The 22,922-nt window shown below is 43.7% G+C and overlaps 1 protein-coding gene across 3 annotated transcripts in view; it reads right to left on the bottom strand.

Annotated features, from left to right (window-relative positions):
- The window catches only part of ATP2C1 (ATPase secretory pathway Ca2+ transporting 1), a 912,406-nt gene that overhangs the window by 861,738 nt on the left and 27,746 nt on the right, over window positions 1-22,922 (bottom strand). The window contains exon 1 of one of the 3 annotated variants that reach the window (XM_078663878.1): window positions 6,027-6,169. The exons of 1 other annotated variant lie outside the window; for it this stretch is intronic. In XM_078663878.1, the coding sequence (XP_078520004.1) occupies window positions 6,027-6,143 (117 nt within the window). In that variant the 5' untranslated portion in view covers window positions 6,144-6,169. Of the gene's footprint in view, window positions 1-6,026; window positions 6,170-22,922 lie in introns of those variants that run through there. One more of the 3 variants, XM_078663879.1, reaches the window with a different exon arrangement.

Below are 22,922 nucleotides of genomic sequence, written 5' to 3' on the forward strand. Positions count from 1 at the left end.
TGTCCTCAATAAAGCTCCCTCTCTTTCTATTCCCCTTGCGGCTATTTCGGTTGACGCTGAAAAAGCTTTTGATGAGGAGGAGCTACGCTAGCAATCAAGATGGCCGCGTAAGCTCCCGGCTCCGCTGACCTCCGCCAGCAGCTCGAATATCCTGCCTTTCATCCTGAACTTCCACCAGATTTCCTTGTTCATGAAGTTTTTCTGCTTCTCATGGCGCAATCCCGAGTTTTCTACCTCATCGGCTGACGAAGATACGCCGTGTTTCCATTCTCGGCCTAACACCGTGTGGAAGCCGGGGCCTCGATTTCTAGCCTATCCGGGTTGGAATTGATCAACATCGGCCGTGAGACCTGGACTGAGCCCGGTCTCCCGGAGTGTGCCGTGCATTGTTGATTGTTGGTGACGATCCTGTGCATGACCTACACCGAGGACACACCAGCGTGTCACGCCGGCTGCCGGGGTGGGGGTCCGGTGCCCGAAGACCTTGCTGCCCTCCCGGGGTCGACGGGCTGGGGCCCTCGCTGTCGGCGAAGGTGTGTTCTGCTAGACGAGGAGCGCCCACTGTTCAACATCAGATTTGTGTGGCCTGTTACCCCGGAGTAGCCGGCCTCCGGGGTTCTAGTCCTGCTCTGTCGCCTACTGAGAGGGGATGGAGCGGACGGAAGGTACGCCATCGCTGCAGGCCGTTATGGCCGCCATTGGGGCGCTCCATTCGCATACCATCGCTGTGTTCCGGTCACTGATTGTGAGAGTGAACGGTATCCTGGAACCGGAGGACGACTCTGCGTTAAGTTTCCAGCTAGCTGTGGTACCAGCGGTGCACCGAACGTTTGAAATCGAGGTACCCGTGCAGATCCCGGATTTAATGAGCCTTGGCGGTCCCCAGTCAACAACAAGCCAGCCAGTGCTTATCGCCAGCGTCTCCTACTCGATTCTGCTGCCACCTAACACATCTATGGACGGTCTTCTGTGTGGTAACAAGTTCCTCAGTGACTGTTCGAGATACTCGCTGTTCTTGGACATCTTTCCTCGTTCGATTCGTGAACTTTTATCCGGTATTCGATCCTACTGCACTGATATGAACTTTTATGAACGCTTTGCCTTTTCCATCAAGGTGGCGGCTCGAGTGAAGAAGACTCTCATGAAAGATCGTACTGGCCAGGGCTGAACTTGATCGTTTAGATCTCATATAATAGTTTTATGCAATGCCGGGGTGGTGCCTATAATGTGACGGGAGTTGGGTGGTTATTGACTATACTCCCCCGACTGGTTCGTATATTTTGCTGACTATTGGTTTTACCACGTCTCGGGGAGGTCGCTGTTGGCGGGGGGGTACGGGAGACCGGGAGTGTGTTTGCTTTCTCCTCCTCCACTTTCTCTCTTTTCCCCTTCTTTTAGGGTAGTTCTTGGGCGACAGGCACGCTGTCAGTGGGGTTAGGCTGTAGCCATTGCAGGGGTGCAGGGTGGGGGGTTAGGGGAGGGTTTTTTATTTTGCCTTTGTTTTGTTCTATGGCCCTTTTGTCTTCCTTTTTCCTTTCTATGAGAGGTGGGCTGTTTACTCTCCACGGATCCTTTATTGTCCGGGTGTCTACACTGGTTTTAATTATCCTGTATCATTGAGGACGGGGTCGCGCGGGTGGGATTGTTTTGGATCGTATATTAGACTGTTTATTTCTCCTTTCTAATGTGCGTAATCGTGATGGGCCACGTGTTCCTTACGATAGTTTTTGTATGAATATTTACCCCGCCTGTCCCTGTTTGACACCTGATATCTGTAATGCCTACTCTTGTCTTACTGTTAAAATAAAAAAATATATAGAAAAAAAAAGAAAAAGCTTTTGATCGGGTAGATTGGTCTTTTCTGATTGCTTCCCTGAAATGGCATGGCTTTGGTCCGAAATTTATTTCCTATATCTCTTTAATTTACTCTATGCCCAAGGCGTCCGTTCTCGTCAATGGTCAACTTACCTCCCCCTTTACACTTAAACGTGGAGTGCGTCAGGGCTGCCCTCTCTCCCCCCTTCTTTTTATTTTAGCACTTGAACCCTTCATTTCCTCTATTCGTAACAATTCTTCCATTTCTGGTTTTCCGTATGGTGCTCATCAGCTTAAACTATCGGCCTATGCAGATGACATACTTTTATTTATTTCAGATCCAGTTACCTCTGTTCCTTCCTTACTAGATGAATTTGAGAAATTTTCCCTGGTTTCCGGTTATAAAATAAATTCGGACAAGACAGAGATTCTTCCTTTAACTAAATTTTGCCTTCCACACTTCTTTGCCTCCACTGGCTTTGCTTGGAACAGTAAGAAAATAAAATATCTTGGCGTTCTCTTCTCTAATTCTCTTTCATCCTCTATCCAACTTAACATGTCTGCAGTCATCTCTAGAATTGACTCTTTGCTTTCTTCTTGGAACCCCTTATACCTTTCCTGGTGGGGTCGTCTTGACTCGATCAAGATGATGATTGCCCCGATCTTGATTTATTTACTCTCCATGCTTCCAATCCATATCCCAGATCTCTACTTCCGTCGTATTGATTCTGTCTTGTCTAAGTTTCTTTGTAAGCAGAAGAAAGCTCGTATTTCTCTCTCAGCCCTTCGTCAATCTAAATCTAGTGGTGGGGTTAATTTTCCAGATTTTCGACTTTATCATAAGGCTTTCTCTCTTCGTCAGGCTTCCCGCTGGCTACCGCACGACATAGACCCTTTCTCTCCCCTTTGGCTTTCTGTTGAACGTGACTTATTGTTTCCTTACTCTTTTCAAGATGCAATTCGCTTCACTGCTAAAGCTTCTTGTCTCACTCCCCCATTATTCAAACACACTGTTTCTCTTTTGCGACCCTTGGTATCCGCAATCTCGGTCTCTCGCGAATCCTTTTTATTATTACCCATTTGGTATAACTCACTCATCCTCATACGTAATAGACCCATTGCTTGGTCTTCATGGAGATCGAAAGGTGTCATCTGGGTTCACCATCTTTTTGATGGGTCCACTCCTTGTTCCTTTCCTCAATTTCAATCACAATTTCGTTGCCCTTCCTCGTTTGCCAATAAATATTACATCCTTATGGAAACTGTTCTTGAACAATACTACTCTCTAACCTCCAATGTAATACCTACCCCACCTTCCTCTTTACTTAACATTCTTTATACTATTCCTAAGGCTTCATTTATTTATCGATATTTCTCAGCTCCTGACCCTGCTCGTCCCAAATCAAAATTGGAACTCTCTTGGGAAAAAGACTTCGATTGCTCGTGGCCGATCTCTCTCTGGGACAAACTCTGGGCTAAATCCTTGAAAACTTCCCGTACTGCATCCCTCACTCAATCCTTTTTTTTCTTCTACCACAGACTATACTTTTCTCCTCTCTCTCTTTCTCGTTTTCTTTCCTCTTCTACTGCTAACTGCTGGACCTGTAATGCTCCCAACGCTGATCTCTTTCATCTTTTCTTTCTCTGTCCTTCAGTCCGACTTTTCTGGACGCAGGTCTGGTCTCGCATTTCCCGTATTTTTAATCTTTCTATTTCTTTTTCTACTTCTTTGGTGTTTTTGGGTAGCCTATCCGAGTCTTTTGACCTTCCCCCACATTCACATGGTCTTCTTGATCTTATGCTAGCTCTGGCGTTCCAACATATTACCTCCAATTGGAAGTCTTTTACCAAACTTTCCATGAGTTGTTGGTGGAACCTCCTTTGTCACTCTCATAGATTAGATGTTGCATTTGCGTCCAGCTGCAAACCTTCTCGCAATGTTGAACTCTATTGGTTGCCTCTTACCCTATATTTAGATCAGTTCGCAAAAAAGTCATACACTCCGCTCTCCTGTGACAATTTTAAACCTCCTTGAACAGTTGTGCTCCTGCATGTAGTTTCATGTTTTTTAGCTTTCACTAATGTAGTTCCTTTCTTTACTTGTGTTTTTGATAAGGATCTTATTCCACATATTTTTCTAGGTAGTTGTGCATCTACTGTACTTTATTGCCACCAATTAACTGGTTTATCTTTATTTTATTCTTAACTGTATTAGCATTGTTTATCATCCCCTTCCCTCCCTCTCCTCCTCCCCCCTAAAATCTCTTTACAAAATGCTTTGATTTCTTTTCATGGTGCCACCAGTTGACTATGTTATGTTTCTCCCATGAATGCCCCTTTGCTTTTTATTTCGCTGATGTCACCTTACTGTATTGACAATTTTATCTCAATAAAGCTTTCAAACATAAAAAAAAGAAAACGTACTCCTATTTGGCAAGGAAGGCCTACAGGAGTACAGATAATTACACGTTGCTTGCAGCCGCCCATGTCTGGGCCGCCAGAGACTATATCAGGGTTACTTGGCAGCCCCCTGCTTTAATCAAGGAACATTTTCCAACTGATTAAGCTTAAAGCACCACACACTGCCAAACCAACGTCAGAACAACAGCAAAGCCAGCCACTTCCCTATGGAAGGACGCTGTTAAACCGAGAGGCTGAAGTGAAATTACCCGAAAATGAAACGGTGTCGGACAGGCCGGCGCCTCTCAGTACCATGACATGCAACGTCACGTCATACATCTGAAGGGTGCACTGGGAGATAATGGGAGCTCTTTTTTTGGGCCGTTTTATATAGCGCAAACTCGACCCGAAGCTATTGGAGCGCTTTACACGAGCACCGGTTACGTTACACAAGGACACATTCATTTTTGTTAGGCATGGGGAATGGCCCAGAATCACAGGATGCTGAGCCGACGCCGAGGCTCGAACCTGGTTCCCTAGCTCCAAAGTCGGCAGCTCTTGCCCTTAGGCCACATCATACAATACACAAATATATCCTGAGCTTGGTTCATCAACAGTTGAAGTCCTTAGTAAATCAAGGTTGAGACGATCTTCTTTTCTTCATTTATTTCACAGCACTTCTTCTCAAACAATCCTAGCCGCCATCACACAATGTCCTTCTAGGGCAGCAGAGCACCACATAAATGATAAGGAGCAGCATTTTATCCATGTAACAAAAAGCACTTTAGGCCTGCTGGGGGTATGTAAGTCCTTTAAAAATACTAAAATTATAAAATGCATTACACTACTTTTCTTTGGAGCACTGGACTGTCCAGTTCTTAACTGCCTGGGGCAGTCTGATCGCCATTATACCCATGAAGGCCACTTTTGAAATCTTGAAAGTAAGGAATCTGGTGTGAAAAAAAATAGAATTACTTACAATCAGGGGTTTAAGTGGGATGAAAAAACGGGGGGAAGGGGGGTCTCTCAAAGGGGGGCGTGACCGATGTAATTAGGGCGTGGCTTAAAAAGTAAGTTAAAAATTTGTGCTTAGCATTATGTGTAATTTGCTGCTTCTGTCATTGCATCCACACACAAAACACAACAAGTAACATTACACCCACAACAAGCCAGGAATGTTGGCTCTGCCAATGGTTGCTAGTTGCATAAGATAAATAAGCCCCAACTATGGTTTTGTTATATATAACATTGAAAATGCTTCCGTTCTGAAATGATGAGACAGTGAAAGTACTATACCAAGTATTTGAAGTAACAGTAAAGGCAGTGAAGGGTGGCACCGCTCCAGTTAAGATTTATTTTTTACCCTGAGGGTGAGAGCAAAAATGGAGAGGCCGATAGGAACCCTCTTTAAAGCACTGCCGCGCTGAGCACCGGCAGTACCCGGCACACTTAAAGCCCTGCTTCTAATGCTTCAAGTGGCTTTAATCGGAGTCTGCATTTTTAGGTGCAATGATCCCGGGCAACGAAAACGGTAAACTTTGCCGTAAGCATAGAGTTTAGCGACACAGTAGAGTTAACAATAACACAAACTCTTCAATCTGTAACGATCCCACGTAACAGTGCGCTACCTGTCAATAGAGCGTACTCCAGCGCCTCGCCAGTGGAATGAGGCGCTAGATAAAGGCAATAGCAAAACAAAACTGCACCTCACAGAAGCAAACCGATCTCCAAGCCACCTGTGTGCATACACAGGAACGAGCAGCTTCACGTCACAGGCGCACGGTTCTGAAGTAAGTTAAAGTTCACGGTACCTCCTGCTGGGCTTCCGTAGATGTCGGCGCTGAAAAATGTCGATTAATAAAGCCATAGGTCCGGCGAGGAAGCGCGACGATACGGCCGAAGAACGAGGCAGTGCCTGGGTCCTCCATTCGACACCGGGCAGTGCTGGGCAGTGTCTGCCGCCACCTCACTTTTCAAGCAGCTGTCGGCGGTAGTTACTGCTGGTCGATGATAACCCTCAGCCCGGGGATGGGTGGGGGCCGCGAGGACGAGAAGGACAGGTTTTTGGGCTGCGCGGCCAGTTCTTTTGCAGTTTGTCTGCAGAACACCAAGGGCCCAAGGTGCTGAGCGTGACCCTGGAGGCCAGCCAACACCTGAAAATGTCACAGCACTGCCTAAGAGCAAGGAATGCGCGGCGCCTGCCGGAATGACCCCACCTGGCTTGGCAGTTCGGGCTGGACTGTTCCCATGGGGCACAGGGTCAAGACTGATTTGCATATGGCTGGGTTCAAACTGGAAAGGCATGGTGAGCAATAAAACGATGGATTTAGGCCCAGATCTCTGTACTGGGGTGAATGTATGACATTGTTCTGCATTCTGTCCATCACATGTTGTTTTTGGAATGACCCCACTGGCAGTGTATTCATAGAAAGGGGGGAGGGGGTCAGGGATTATCTTATTTGCTTCTTTTGAAAGATTTTCACACTTTGATTAGACTTACTGTTCATGGATATGCTAATAACGCAGTGGTTGTTCAGCACGAAATACTTAACCCCTTAGCTGCGGTAGCGTTTGCCTTCCTAATGCTGAAACTTGTTTATGACCGGGTTGCACAGTGCACCTGTAGCCGGACAACTATGTGAGGGAACACTAGAGTGGGACTTTGGCTCCGCCCACAAGTTGTGAGTACATGTTTTGATTATGTGCTGCCACAAAAAAGTGCTTTCCACCCCCCCTCCCCCAGCTGTTATCATTTTGTTTATTTCTCCAGCTGCATGAGCTTGAACTTTCAGGGGCACACACAAGACAATGGAATGCTGTTAAAGTGTTTTAGATAGCTTATTTATTTATTTATTTATTTATTTATTTATATAACGCACTACTACCCGGGGGTGTCAAGGCGCTTGTGGAGGTAGCTCACAGAGCATCTGCGTGATGTAGAAACCAGTTCTTACCTAGTTAGAGAGTCTAAAGCCAGGTCTTCAGTCCCTCTCTGAAGGACAGAAGATCGTTGGAATTTTTTTTAATGAAAAGGTAGCTTGTTCCACCATCTAGTGGTGATATTAAAAAAACTTTTGCCACCCCATCTCTGAAGGCGGAAGGATGGTACCTTCACCAGTTTCAAAGAGCCCGAACGGAGTGCGCGAGCTGGTATATGCCAGTGGAAGCGTTTGATTAGGTAAGTAGGACCCGAGTTCTGTAGGGCTATAATGCAATACACAGTGCCTTAAACCTAATTCGCTTCTCAATCGGCAGCCAGTGCACGGTGTTTAAGGCCTGTTTGGCAGATGAATATTTGGACAGACCAAAGAGCCATCTGGCGATGGAGTTCTGAAGAACCTGCAGTTTTGTTATTACAGATTTATTTGCTCCAACCAGCAATCCATTGCAATAGTCTAGTTTGGATAGCACTAAGGCTGCCACCACTGTTTTCTGCAATTCTGCCGGGATAAATTGCAGAATTTTCTTCAACATTTTTAGAGTATATAGATGGATGCAGTAAGTTTGTTTACATGGTAACTGATGGAGCGAAGTTATTTCTTCATAACAGTAACATGAACTAATTGTGTGGTTTTGAAAATTAACCAACATAGAATAGAATACACACACACACGAGTACAAGTGGGAAACTAATTTGCTTATGTTGCAAACCATAATTGACTAATTAAGTGATATTGTTATATCTGTAACTAACGCAACTGCCATAACCTAATCAAAATCGGCATAAATGTGCTTTTGTCTGTCTAATTGTGGCATAACAAATAAAGAATGGTGAGTAAACCACGCATATATGTTGCTTTATCTGCTAGGTAACAACTAACAGGGATACCTTAGTATAGTGGGAGGTAAACAGAAGGGTTACATTTCAACAATTAACGTTTAATTGTGTTTGTTTCTATAATAGTTTTTTAAATTTGTTTTTATTAGTTTTCAAAACATAAAGCAAAACAAAGGCACAATGTGCCAACTCGTAGCCAGTCAGAACATATCTATTTGACAAGTGAGCAATAATAACATAGCATTTCGCATCCCAGTGTCCGCTTCAGTGTTAAACAGCAAAATTCCTACCCAGCAAACTTTCGGGCACTTTGCAATTACATAAACAACATGCATCAGCAGAAGTACAACTATCAAGGTCAGCATATCCTCACTGTTACAGATCATTACATAGTACACTTACTTCACACATATAGTAATAAACATGATCCATTACCCCAACATCGTAACTTAATCACATCCACAGTCCATGTTCGCTAACTTGTTCCAATTACTCACTTGTCTGCCCCCCAGTGCAATCCAAATCTCGTGACTCCTGGTCTTCAGCTGCCCGTGACCACTCTAGGAATGGTTCCCATATATCCCTTGGGCGGGATGTGGACGGCATCTGCTCCCAAAAGAGTTTCAATTGAGTGTGCCCATAGGACACATCCAGCAACCAAACCTTATATTCTGGCACACGCCTTCTACCCCAGCGCATAGCAACTTGCCTACGAGCGTATAGCAGTAACAGAGCATGCAATTTACACCTCTTGGGCACTGTGTCACGCACATATCCCAAAATACCCAGCAGTGGGGATGGTTGGTCAACTCTGCCAATTATCCTATTTACGGCATCAAATATCTTGCTCCAGTAATTATGCAAGTGCGGGCAGTCCCATGCCATGTGAAGAAAGGTAGCTCGATCACAGCCACATCTCCAACACCTAGCATCTTCCCTCAACTTCATGCGATGCAAACTAATCGGAGTTCGGTAATATCTATGTAAGAACTTGAAGTGAATCAATCGCAAGCGGTAGTTAGGGGGCAAGTCTGTTAATTGGCCACAGCAATATTCCCACTGCTCTTCAGTTATCTGCGGGCTTAATTCCTCATTCCAAAGCACCATAGATTTAGGCCGTACAACTGGATAAGAGGACTGCATAAGCGTGTAAAGCCTCGTAATCAGCTTTTTGTCCGACTGTGATTTAAGTACATGTTCCAGTGGTTACATAATTTGGGGTGCATCTGGGAACTCTACATGTATCGCACAACACGCAGTGCGTATTTGGTGGTATAAACATTTTTCTGCAAATGGCACAACACCCTCGTCCGTATCTAGCGGGGGGGGGCCTTAAGACTTCCTCTGGGTAAAGGTCAGCAAAGGTAGTCAGTTTTAGCCCAGTCATGAGGGTCTTATCCACACCCTGCGTCATGCATGTTAGCATAGGATTATTTTCCAGAATCATTGATGGCGCATAAAGCGTCCTCACCCCTGCTCGCTTCTGCATCTCTCGCCATGCCCAACATAACGTCCCGGCTGTATCCACATCCTCATCTGGCCTACTTACAGTGCGATATAGTGCCACAGCTAGCGGTGTTGGTGCCACCGCATCTCTCTCCACCGCAACATGGGGCTGAAATGGAGTCTCATGTATCCACAAATGGAGGAATTGCGCTTGTGTGCATAATGCATAAAGCTGCATATCCGGAGCCCCCAGTCCTCCCTGCTTCAGGGGAAGAGTCAAGAGATCCCAGGACACTCTGGCCTGTCTTCCTGCCCACACTAAGGACAACAGCTGTGTATGCAGCAGTGCAAAACATGTTTAGTAAGTGGTATAGACACATTCACAAACAGATAAAGAAACTTAGGCAATATGATCATCTTCGCCAATGCCACCATACCCGCTACAGATAGAGGCAGCGTAGACCAAAGAGCCACTTTTCCTTCTAACCATGCATAAGCTCTCCCGAAGTTCAGCGTCCATATGTCTTGAAGGTTACGGCTTAGCCACACACCCAAATATTTCACTTCAGTAGCCTCCCATCGAAGGGGGAATTCAGAGCAGACCTCCTTCGTGTTATCAGTCAGTGGAAACATTACAGATTTAGACCAGTTTATAGAAATACCTGAAAACCCCTCAAATCTTATAAATTCCTGCAGCACTGGATCTAGAATCACCTCCGGGTCAAGAATATAAAGTGTAACGTCATCTGCGTATAAAGAGATCAGAAGATTACGCGCGCTGAACCCTATTCCTCTGGCAGTATGGTGCTGCCGTATCCGTGCAGCTAAGGGCTCCATAGCTATAGCAAATAACAATGGTGACATGGGCATCCCTGTCTCGTACCTCTCGATATTCAGAAAGGACCCGACACCATGCCATTCACCCGGACCCTGGCTCATTGCGCCTCATACAGCAGTTTTATTCTCTTAATAAATAAGGGGCTAAATCCCATGCGTTGGATGACCAAAAACAGATATGACCACTCTAAGGAGTCAAATGCCTTAGTGGCATCAAGGAATATTGCAGCAGCTTGAACACTAGGATGTAGGTAGTGAATGACTGAGAACAACGTCCTTAAATTATGCGACGTCGATCTCCCAGGGATAAAATCCGATTGGTCAGGTAATGCAATCATTGGTAACATTGGTTGGAGACGATTTGCCAGTAATTTGGCATATATTTTGACATCAACATTAATCAAAGATAGCGGCCTGTAGGAATCTAGCTCGTTTTCAGCCTTCTCAGGTTTCAATAGTGTGATAATCATAGCCTCCCTCATTGATTGAGGAAATATTTCCGTCTCTAGTTCCTCCTCATAAACCGCCATTAGTTTGGGAGCCAACTCCCCAGCGTATGCCTTGTAGAAGGCAGTTGTTAGACCATCTGGGCCCGGAGCTTTATTTAAAGGTACGCTCTTAATCACTTGCACCACATCTTCTTTCGTTATGGGTAGATCCATGTACAATCTGTGGATATTATTGAACCATGCTAGAGCAATGGAATCTAAAAATTCTGACATGTTATCTGGATCAGCCACTCCAGTAGTTTTATACAGATTGGAATAGAAATCCTGAAACTCCTCCTGACCTCTGATTGTCTCATCCGCTTTATTGGTAATCTCATGCACAAACGCGGCCCCTGTCATTGGTCTAATCATATTCCCAAGACTGCGTCCCGGCCTATCCCCCTCCCCATAGCGTCGGGCTTCTGTATACTTGCCAAGAAACTTCACCTCCCTGTCCGCCTCTTCCTCAAACTCTAGCAATTTGGTTTTTAAAAGGCCAGCTGTCTTAAGGTCAGTACGCAGGAACATCTGGTTCTCTAAATCTTTGATCTCTTTTTCTAACCTAGCCAACGTTCCCCTAATGGCCTTCAGCACCCCAGCCTGTCTCGCTATACACTGTCCACGTATGACGACTTTAAAGGCGTCCCAAAGTGTAGCCGCAGTCATTACCGAACCCTCATTTGTTTCAAAGTACTGCTCTATGTCCTTCCGGACCTCTTCTTTGAATGCTTCATCCAGCAAAGCGTTCTGGGGCAGTCTCCAGGTAAAGGCTCGTGAAGGGGGTTCTTGGCAAAGCTAAACGAAGGATGCAAGGTGCATGATCAGATAATGAACGCGCCATATGTGCTGCCTCTATCGTCCAGGTTGCAACGTTTCTTGATACGAGCCAAAAATCTAACCTGGACCAGGACTGATGTGGAGTGGATATACACGTCCCCTCCCGTAGTTCTGGGTGTCTGTTCCTCCATATGTCCAGCAGCCCCCCATCTAACATGATATCGTGCAAGGCTATGTGCGTCTGTGGGTGTAGCGATCTAGTTGTGCCGTTCCTATCAGCCTCATCTGAATGCACTGCATTAAAATCTCCTCCCCAGATCACGGTTTGGCAACCTATTGCTCTGATCTTGGACCACAACTGTTGGAAAAACTCAGGGGAGTCTGTATTCAGCCCATATACTGCAGCGAACGTCACCTCTTCCCCTCCCAACCTCCCATTCAATAATATCGAACGACCTTCTGGATCGACATTTGTATAGTTACATTTCCAATCAGAGCCTCTCTTAATAAGGATAGCGACTCCTCTTGCATAGTTAGAGTAAATTGCTGAATACACTTCACCCCATCTGCTATGTTTAAGTCTTGGTGAGGGCGTTACATTCAGATGTGTTTCCTGTAGAAAACAAATATCTATATTATGTCTTACTAAATATGCATGAACTAACCTTGCTTTTCTGCCATCATTCAAACCTCTTGCATTCCAAGTGACAATGTTCAAAGTTTTACCGTTGGAGGTCATAGCATTAAAGCACCTGGAATGTTAAGTCTCTTGTGCTTACACCATCGAATCTGCATAGCTACTTTGCTATGTGCATGATCTTGACATTTTGGCTTAACTAAAACAAAATCCCACAACCTATACCACCCCCCTCCCAAACCAACCCCCCAATTAGGCTGTAGTGTAACCCACCGTGCGTAACTTTTGCAACATCAACAGCTTTCAGGGAACCTTCTCAGGGGGGCAAGGGTAGACCGGCCTACTCCCCCACTTTCGCAGGGTGACCGGGGGTTTACAGCCAGTGCTTACCAATTGGTATTAGAGTTGTGACTGTAACTAGTACTAGGCAGGGACAGTCTTTGAGGAAGAATAGTGCAACACGTTTATTCGGTCAGCGGCTCTCACGGCCTGCCTCAAGGTATAGTAATTTAACCCAACTTATCAGACAGCTAAAAGCAGCCTTAACAAATATACATGTATTTTAGCCATGAATGCGACATATTAATTCAGTCATTGTCACTTAGCCTGCCGAATTCGGACCAATCCGCAGCTCCAGTTTTCTTGGCTCCCTTTCCAGCGATATGTTTTGCAAACTTCAGCGCCAACTTTGCGTCCGTGAAATAGTGCGCTTTGCCGTCATGAGACACCTTCAGTTTCGCCGAATACAGCAGGGAGTACGGGCTTTTCGCTTGTAATAGGAGGCACTTGGCCGGTAGGAATTCTCTCCTCGCCGCTTGTACCATTGGGGTAAAATCTGGGTAAAAAGAGATAATCTTGCCCTGATGCGTGATTTGACCTTTCTCTCGAGCCAGCCTTAGTATTGTGTCTCTATCTTGGTAATTCAACAGTTTTATCAATATGGGACGTGGTGTGCTCCCCACTGGCGGCTTCGGGCCAAGTGTCCTGTGCGCCCTCTCCACAATGAACACCATTGAGAGGTCTGGATCGAATAGCTCGTGTAGGAGATCTGACATATAGGTTTCCATTTTGGACATTGCTGTCGTCTCCGGTATGCCCGTCACGCGCAGATTGCTTCTACGAGAACAAGCTTCTAAATCATCATTCTTCTCACGTATGACTCTCAGCAGCTTGTCCATATGAAGCAGTTGCTCCTTAGTGTCCGTCTGAAACTCATGGAACTCCACCTGTCGGTTTTCTAGACCATCCAACCTCGTCTCATGTACCAAAACCTGAGTTTTCACTGTGTCTAGTTGCTGTGTCAGCGTATCCAACTTGGAATCTATACTCTAGCGGGCCCTCACATCATCGTCCCTCGTTCCAGTGTGTACATCCATCTCCACTCCACCCTGCGCTCCAGCATCTGTCTCGTTTTGCCTGGTTGAACGCCTGTTTACCAATAACGGCTCCACAAAAGGGTGTCCCTGAGCAATTTACGTTATCTGGAGTACTGTCACATGTGAGGTAAGTAAGGATCTTATGAGTTTCCAATACCACCACTAGCGTTCACCGTGTTGCGTCACTCCCCACAGCAGATATTACCAACCACAAGTCAAAATCACCAACTTTATTCCCTTTGGGCTGCCACACTCTGCGTCCCACTCAGCAGCGTCGTGTTCACGCTATATGTTGTAAGCGCAGTTTCAATCTTTGTCGCAACTCTCTTTATTCAACCACTGTATGTCTACCTCATGGCCGGGGACAGGGCACGACCATCTCTGAATCTCTCACTAGCCAGTGTCACTTGTGCCACCTCTCCAGCGGCAGGAGTCACTTTATTTACTTTCAATGCAGACCAGCAGTGCTATCTTAAGTCGAGGCAGAGATAGGCCGTTTCCGCATACTTACATCCACACCTTACTCACCTTTGGAGCCGACACCAGCCACGACAATCCTTCGCCTCTTTCCGCAGGGTTTTTGATGGTATCTGTAAACAATCGCAGCGCGATACTGCTCCCTCATGCGTTTTACTGCATGTCGGCCGATTTAATTAACCACCTTCCGTCCGCTGTCGACTTTCCCCCTCAATCACAGCTTCTACTGGAATTTGACTTCCAATCTCACCTCCTACCAACAGACACAGCTCGCTACTCGGAATCCGCTTTCAGGATTCAGATCCCCGGGGCGCCGGCATGTTATTGAAAGCCCAGCGCTTGCGCAGTGGCAGCTTTCAGCAATTCTTCACAAACTGTCTGAGCCTTTCTCACGCATCCGATTTATACTTGCCCTTTTCGGTTCACGTGCAGCGGGTTCTGCGGTCCGCCAAGCATTCGTGTCTGCGTTTCACAGCTTCACTTAGGCGCGGCCTCTGGCTCCAATATCTTCCCCGGGCTCGAGTTTGGCAGCTAAGCAGTGGCCTTCGGCGTCCACTTCCGCAGCTGCTCCCGGTCTGTCTCTGCCGTCCACGGTATGACGTCTAGCAGACCTCATTTTCTATCGTTATTTCACTAGTGCGTGCACATTCCTCTTCCCCAACGATTAAGAGTTACCACACGGCAGAAGAAGCTAATTTTGTGTAGGAAAATAAAGGATTATTCCCCCAGTCGGCGGAGTTCGCTCAGATGGCGGCCATCTCGCAGCACAGCTAGCCACGCCGCGATGTTTCTATAATAGTTCCCGTTCTGGCCCATCCTGCCTAAATTAAAATGGATGTATTCTGTGACTCCGAGATTGAAGTGCACTACGCATGCGCGACTAAGCCTAAAACGAACGCGTGCTGCCTGTGCCTGTGCAGAATGGGTCAAGGACAATGTGCCCTGAAGACCTGACTGAATGCCAACAAAATTAAACTTCTGCATCGTGTACATGGGAAGAAATGCGAAAATAACTAATTAAGGACACAAGTGAAATGGACATAAGCTAAAACAAAGACCACTTTCATATTTGATGATCGTGCAGAATCGGAACAATAAAATGATGCGGTTATGCTCATCCACCCCTTGTTTTGATCAATCAGAACAGTTGAAGACCCCAAGTGTTTCAAAATTTAGATAGATTAGTTAGTGAAAAAATGTATAAAAGAGTACGTTTGGACTTATGAAAAAACTCTCCTTTCCTGATTTTCATTTTGCATCCCGACATGCTGCAGGATTGCTGAACCTTTCCTGAGGCGTAAAAACTTGGAACCTTTCTGAACTTTAATTTTCTTGAATGGGTACGGAGTCATTATTAGAGGTGAACATTTAGAGAGAATAGAAAGGTGACTTTAGGGAATTATTCTGTCCTATGCTAATATCTGTCTCCTGAGACTATGATAATAATTTGTTTATTTCCTGAACTATTAATCTAAATAAATATAAATGTTTTGAATTTAATTCCTATTTCTCTAGGACGTTTTACTAAAAATGAATAAAATGAAGCTGAGTAAATAAAGGTCATGCTAGAAGATTTTCGCTTTAGAATAAAAATTAAATAAATGGAGAATTAAGCTGGTCTTGTTTATCCTTTAGTTAATTTTTACTAGCAGTTCCATTGACAAAATAATGGTGGTGTGTCTGAATAGATTTTCACGTAAATGAATGGTAAAGGATTAAACTGAAGATGTATATATTATAAATATTAGTATTTAATTTAGACACTCCGCTATGATCCAGTCGCTCTCCTATTTGATTTTCACTGAATCCTTGAAAAAGGGCAAGTGTGTATGAAAGTGACTCGCAGTGTTATGGGTCCCACTGATGAGTAAATGTGTGATTGAATTTCTTCAGGGAATAAGTGAGAGGTTTTAATGAAATTTCTGGAGTAGCACTGCATCAGTTATATACTTGGTAGCAGAGCATAGGTTGCTATAGATTAACTAGGATAAGATGTATAAGGCAATGTTCCAGAATTTTGATCTATAGAATTTAATGACTAACACCTGTTGAGTTTGTATTACGTTATATGTAGTCTTGGAAAAGGCTTCCGGAAAGTGTGGGAAGCTGGTCACTCTGTCTGCAGGCAGAGGAAGAGTGGCAAGTGAAGTCGCACATCACATGGTCTGTTTCAAAGTAGTGGTATCGTCGTATATCACAGGTTTAGGGAACATTACGCGTGAAAGGATAAATGTATAGCAAGGGCAGTCTATAAAATCTTAACCTTAAAGTACAGGGATCATTGTGTATCCTGATTTAAAGCTTACTGCTGGGAGAGTAGTAAAGCTTAACCTGAGCTTGAGAGAAGGGTAAAGTAGAGGGATGTGCTACTTTATCGGCGAATCTAAAATTCTGTGGTAGAGAAGAGGTAAGCACTGTCTACTGGAAATACAGAGTACTTGTACGAATGAGGAAAACTATCACTTTGGTTTTAGCGAAACAGATGAATGGAGTTGTTTTATTTAGTTACTAACAGATTTAGTTGTATAAAAGTGTAAATACGAATTGCCGATAATTTTTGTAAAGGAGGGGTCAGTTGAAGCTTCAGAAACCGGAGCAGGGTTGACGTCAAAGGTATTGCGCCGGGATTGGTCCGCGTGTCCAAGACAGGGTTAGAGCTCATTGGTGCATCAGACGAAACAGCGAGATTATTGGTTGAGCACTAAGGAAACGTATCTTGTTCTAAGTGGTATTGATAGTGTGTACCGTGCTGTGATAGGTTGGTGTTACGAAGCAGTTTACAGAAGGGTGCGCAATTGTTTTGAAAGTCCGGAATTCATCAGAAAATTGAGTTTTATTACGGAGAAGAGAAGGAAAAACCTTCATGGTTTAAGAAACTGAAAAATCTATTCAAAAAGGACACGGCGATAGTAACAAGAGAGGGAAAATTACTCCCTCCGCCTAAAACGCCTGCTTCGTATATGATGACAAAATATGGCTATCATACATCCATATGACTAGAAAATTGGGCTAGATATACCAAGAATGATGGTGCATTAGCATTTCCAGAAGTAGGATCCTTTAGCCTTGCAGTGTTACGAAATTTGGGAGAACAAATTATGAAACTTGAACCGAGACCTAGACCAACTCAATTTGAAGCACTAGTTGAGTGGGAAGATGAGATGCATGAATTAGAGCGAGAAAGGTTGGAAGACTACAGAGGACCAAGAGGTAGATTTCGTGGATTTTGGAAAGAGACTCATGAAAGTAGAATGCAGAGGTGGAGAAATGCTGATATGTGTGATGGGATGTATCCGGTTAGAATGGTTGATGAGATGGTAGGACGAAAATGCATGGAGAAAAGGAATAATGTGGAGACAGGAGGAAAAGGGTATGAGGATTGTGAATCAGAGGATACAGTGCTGGAGGAGATATTAAATAGAAGACCACCACCTTATCAACCGAGTTCTATAAATACAACCCCAAATGCTCCACCAATGGAGGATAGGTTTGCTGAAACTCCAAAACGATTTTCAAATTTTAGAGACCTTCCTGAAAGAGTAGAAATGAGATATGAATCAAATACCCCGTTAATAGAAACTAGATTTACCGGTACCCCTAAACAAAATGAGGAAACCAGAAGGAGTATGACTAGAGTAGAAAGACAAATTGAAGAACAACCGAGTACTTCTGAGTACATACGTTCTACAAATGAATTAACTGAAAAGATACAGGAACTCACTAAAAACATTGAAGCTGTAACTGTCCCAGTAACAATAGGTCCTGTAATTCCAGTGTTTGAAAATCAGAAAATAAAAGAACCATCTTTAACGATTCCTTTGAATCAAAGCTTACAAAAAGTAAGAGAAAAGGTTTATCCAGAATTGTCCGAGGTTAGGCATACAAGTCGTATAACACCGCTTGACTTAACTTGTAATCAAAGCTTACCGTATAAGTTTCCAATGGGTGCGGAATCTGACTCTGTGACTCCTGAAAAGAGTATGGAAAAAATTGATTTATCACAGACCCCAGTAGGACCAACCAAACAGGAATTAAGTGATTGGATAAAAACTCTAAATGTAAAAGAAAATGAACCTAAAGTATTAGATGTGGCTAGATTGAAAATTGACTTGGAAGAATTAATAATTGGAACGATTGGAACAGATAGGCTTAAAACATACCAAGACGATGAACTGATGTTCATGTGTGAAAGCATTACTTGGAAAGCAAAATCTATGCATGACCAATTAGAAGGACTAGCAAGTGAGTTAAATGTAAATTTTGTAAAGAATAAAACCTTACAGAAACCTTATAGAGTAGACTTTACTGAAAAGGACATTGAGAATATGAATACTGCAGGAAGATTAACCCAAATAAAAGACCTGATTGTATTGTTGAGAAGATGGGGAGATGTGGATAAGTGGAAAGTAAAATGGACAAAGAAAAAGGAAGAAGGCAGTGATAAAGCCACATTAGCATTCCCAGTAAGAGCAAAAGAGCAAGTAGTGAATGAATTCCCATTGAGAGAAATACCGGGAGGAGGATATGTACATGTCCCTTGGACTAGACAGGACATACTATCATTTACTAATGATTTCCCCAGATTGAGAGAAAAAACAGTAAAATGGTATTGACAGGTGGATCGATTTGTAAAAGTTTCAAAAGTACTATGGGAAGATTTAGATGGATTGTTTGACATAGTTTTACCAGCAGATTTATGGTCTGAATGCAAAATAACAGTAAATTGGCCAAAAACTGAATATCCACGAGACAAAGTGACAGGTGCTCCTTCACCGGAAGTATTGCGAAAGTATGAACATGTAATAGTTTTTCTGAAAAATAAGATTCCACCGAAAGAAACAGATTGGGTAAAGATTGACAGGACTTTACAAGAACCAAAAGAATCAGTACATGCGTTTTATGAGAGACTGTTGTTAGTGTTTAAACAGTATAGTGGATATGAGGAGTTGAATGAAAAGGATATGAGTCATTTTGTGTATCGTTTTGTGTTTGGATTAAGACCAGAAATAGGAGACATAATTAAACATAATTTGATGGGTTGGCAATCATGTTCTGTAGATGAGGTATTGGGACATGCAAAATACTGCAGTGATGAAATTGAAGTAAAACAAAGAAAGCTAAAAGAAAAAGCCATGTGGGCACAAGTGAAGGTAGCTGAGCATCAAGTGGCTCAATTGGAAAAAAAAAACTACAGAAGGAAGTCAAATAAAAATGAAAGGAAATTTGACTAAACCTAAATTAGTAGGAAATTTGGATGAACTTAAGAAAAAGTATCCTTGTCATAATTGCGGCAGGATAGGGCATTGGAGAATACCGAAAATACATCATTGAATCTGCAGGTGCAGAATGAGGTAATTCAACAGCCATCGCCACAGCAGCAGGTAGTTACTCAACAAAGCCAGGTGCCACAACCACCACTTCCACACAGTGTAAATCTGCAGAGATACACTACAGAGACAGAATTCTGCGGAGGCGGGCAGGTAATCAGATCACCTAGAGTAAATGTGAGTCCGCAATATTGGTTAAAGGAAGATGGGAGTGAGTCGGATGACAGTTTCTGACGGTGCGTGAGAGAGGGAGAAGAGTGCGTACTTGGCGCCACTCTAGAGGTAGATCAATCTGGTCCTTTTGTGAATAGAAAGGTGAATGATGTAGATGTGACTTTCCTAGTGGACACAGGTGCTACCCGGTCTACTGTCAGATCAGTAGAAGTTCAAAATCTTCCTCTCTCTGGAGAACATATCCAAGTTGTAGGTGTAGCTAATAGACAAATTAAAACATCCCTAACAAAACCAGTTGAAGTAGAAATTGGAAATTTCAATGACATGCACCGATTTGTGGTGTGTGACAGTAGTCCCATCAACCTATTAGGCAGAGATATTTTATGTAAAATGAACTATGCCATATACTGTTCACCAGATGGAATAGAACTACAAACCCCAGACGAAGATAGTCTGTACAAAATGACCATGTCGCTGATAGAATCAGAAAATAATTAAATGTTCCCTGTGTTTGATCGAGAAAAGTTACCTGGTGAATTGAAAGAGGTAGTCAAAGAACAAGTGTGGGATTTTACAGGAGAAGATATTGGATTAATGAAAGGTGTAGACCCAGTAAAAGTTGCTGTAAAAGAAGGAGTGAGTTATCCAAATATTCCACAATATAAAACGACAGCAGAAACAATTGAAGGAATAACCCCAGTGATAAACAAAATGATCGAATAAGGCATTTTAAGAGCAATAGAAAGCAGTCCTTGTAATTCGCCGATAATGGGATTGAAAAAGCCTAATGGAACGTTTAGGATAGTACAGGATCTTAGGGAAATTAATAAGATTGTTGTTCCATGTTGTCCAATTGTACCAAATCCAGCAGTGATTCTATATCAAATTCCACATGATGCAGAATGGTATACCGTCATTGATTTATGTAATGCGTTCTTTACTGTTCCATTACATCCTGAAAGCGAGCCAATTTTTGCATTTCGGTTCGGAGACCGTGTTTTAGCATGGTGTTGAATCCCTCAGGGTTATACTGAGAGTCCATCTATCTTTAATCAATTATTAAAGAAGTCATTAGAAAGCTTGAATATGCCTGGGGACTCTGTGTTAGTTCAATGTATTGATGACCTATTAGTGGCATCAAAAACAAAGGATGCATGTGTATCAGACACTGTTGCATTATTGAATCATTTGGCAGAAGAGGGACATAAAGTGTCTGCATGAAAATTACAATTCTGTCAGAATGAAGTACAATACTTAGGTCATAAAATTGCTAAAGGAATTAGGCAAGTCACTGTAGAAAGAATCAAAATGATACAAGGAATGCAGCCCCCAAAAACACAAAGACAATTGAGAATGTTCTTAGGAATGGTAGGTTACTGTCGACAATGGATTAGTGGATTTTCACTGATAGCAAAACTGTTGTAAATAAGATCCAGATACCAGTGAAGGTGAAACAGGTCTATTTATTAACCATCCACTCTCCTCACTGGAGAGTGTCTCAACATTCCATCGCAAGCTTCAGGGTGGAGCATACCAACAGGGTCAAAGGGAAAAGGGGTGGAGGGACATACCATTAGAGAAGATTAATTACAACACATCTCCTCCCTATAGGGTGATAATAGAAGGAACAAGAATTCCCCTTGGGAATAGGGCGGTACATGAGCATCATAAAGAGGGGAAGAATATAAACAGAGCTTTACTCGTGTGCACGTACAATTTTGTCAAAGCTCCACCATTGGCCATTCTCAAGTTGAACCACATTCCTGAGCACTTTAACAATTCTACAGGGCATGTAATATTTACTTCGGGTTGCTCCCACTTTAGTGTTCCTCTTCACTTGTACTCTATCACCTACCTCCCACTTAGAATCTTTCACCCCGTGCTTATTGTCATACCACCGTTTGTACTTATCCTGGTGGAGTAGGACTCTCTCTGCACTTGCCTCCTGGTCAGCCACCCTGGGTTCGCCCCCACTTAGCCAACCAGGATTTAACTTGGTGCATGGTTCACGCCCACGCAGTGCTACAAAGGGTGAGATACCAGTGACCTTGTTCGGGGAGGTGTGATACGCCCACAAATACCTTCTAAGGGACACCTCTATGTCATGCCCGTTGGTTGCCGCCAATTGGATGTGTTCCTTTATGATTCTGTTAGCTCGTTCGACTAACCCGTTGGCTTTGGGGCAGTATAGGGCGGTGGTCTCATGTTTGATGTTCAAACTCTGGAGGAACGTATGCATCTCTTCCGAGCAAAATTGTACTCCGTTATCTGTTACTAAAGACACTGGAATGCCCTCTTCCACAAATATTCCATCCAAAAACTCAATTACAGCCTTTGTGGTGACAGAGTGGACAAACTTCTGTTTGATCCAATGGGTTGTGTAATCAATTAACACTAGCATGAATCTTCTCTTCTCCCCTAGTTCTTGCATAGGCCCGATAATGTCTATGGCCAGCTTGTTCCATGGTTTGATGGGTACTTCCACTGGAGATAACGGTGCTTTATGTATAGTTTTTGACTTGTCGCTTTTTGCGCACGCCTCACAATCCTTAACAGCTTGTTCTACCATGGCATCCATCTTGGGAAACCAGAAACTGGACCGGACTCTGGCTTTAGTAGGGCTGCGCCCTAGGTGACCTTCGTGTGCCAAGTCAATGACCTTCTTCCTGAGGCCTTTGGGAGGAATCACTCTGTGATTATGACATAATCTGCCTTTTATGAAACTCAGCTCATTTCTCACTTCCCAAAACTCTTCAATGCTAACTTCAAGTTCACTCTTTTTCTTTGGCCATCCGTTTTCCATGTACTTCTTCAGTTCATCTATTTGTTTGTCATCATTGGCCTCTTTCTTCCATTCCTCTTCCGTGATAGCAGGTGTTTCTGTCATTAGGATAGGACTGCCCAGGTCTTCTTCTTTTTCTTCCAACTCCGGTAGAGGTGACCTTGACAGGAAATCCGCAATCTTATTTTCCTTTTCCTGGAACGTATTCCACCTGGAAATTATAATGTTCCAGCCCTAAGATCCACCTGCTGATGCGAGGAGTACAATTCTCTAATCCCTTCACAGTGAAAATGAAAGTGAGGGGTTTATGATTGGTACGGATGGAGAACCTTAAACCCCACAAGAAGAACTTGAAATGTCTGACAGCCCAGAAACAGGCCAGGGCCTCCCTTTCAATGACGGAGTAGTTCCGCTCTGGGTTAGTTAGACTCCGGGATGCAAACGCAATGATTCTCTCTTCTTTCCCATCTTTTTGAATGAGTGTTGCTCCTAAGCCCTTGTTAGAAGCATCCGTTGTAAGAATGTTTTTTTTAGATGAATCAAAAGTTCCTAATGCTGGGGAGGTTACCAATTCCTCTTTAAGAGACTTGACCACAGCATCATGCTCC

Source organism: Lissotriton helveticus, chromosome 10, assembly GCF_964261635.1.
Source record: "Lissotriton helveticus chromosome 10, aLisHel1.1, whole genome shotgun sequence".
Lineage (NCBI taxonomy): Eukaryota > Metazoa > Chordata > Amphibia > Caudata > Salamandridae > Lissotriton > Lissotriton helveticus.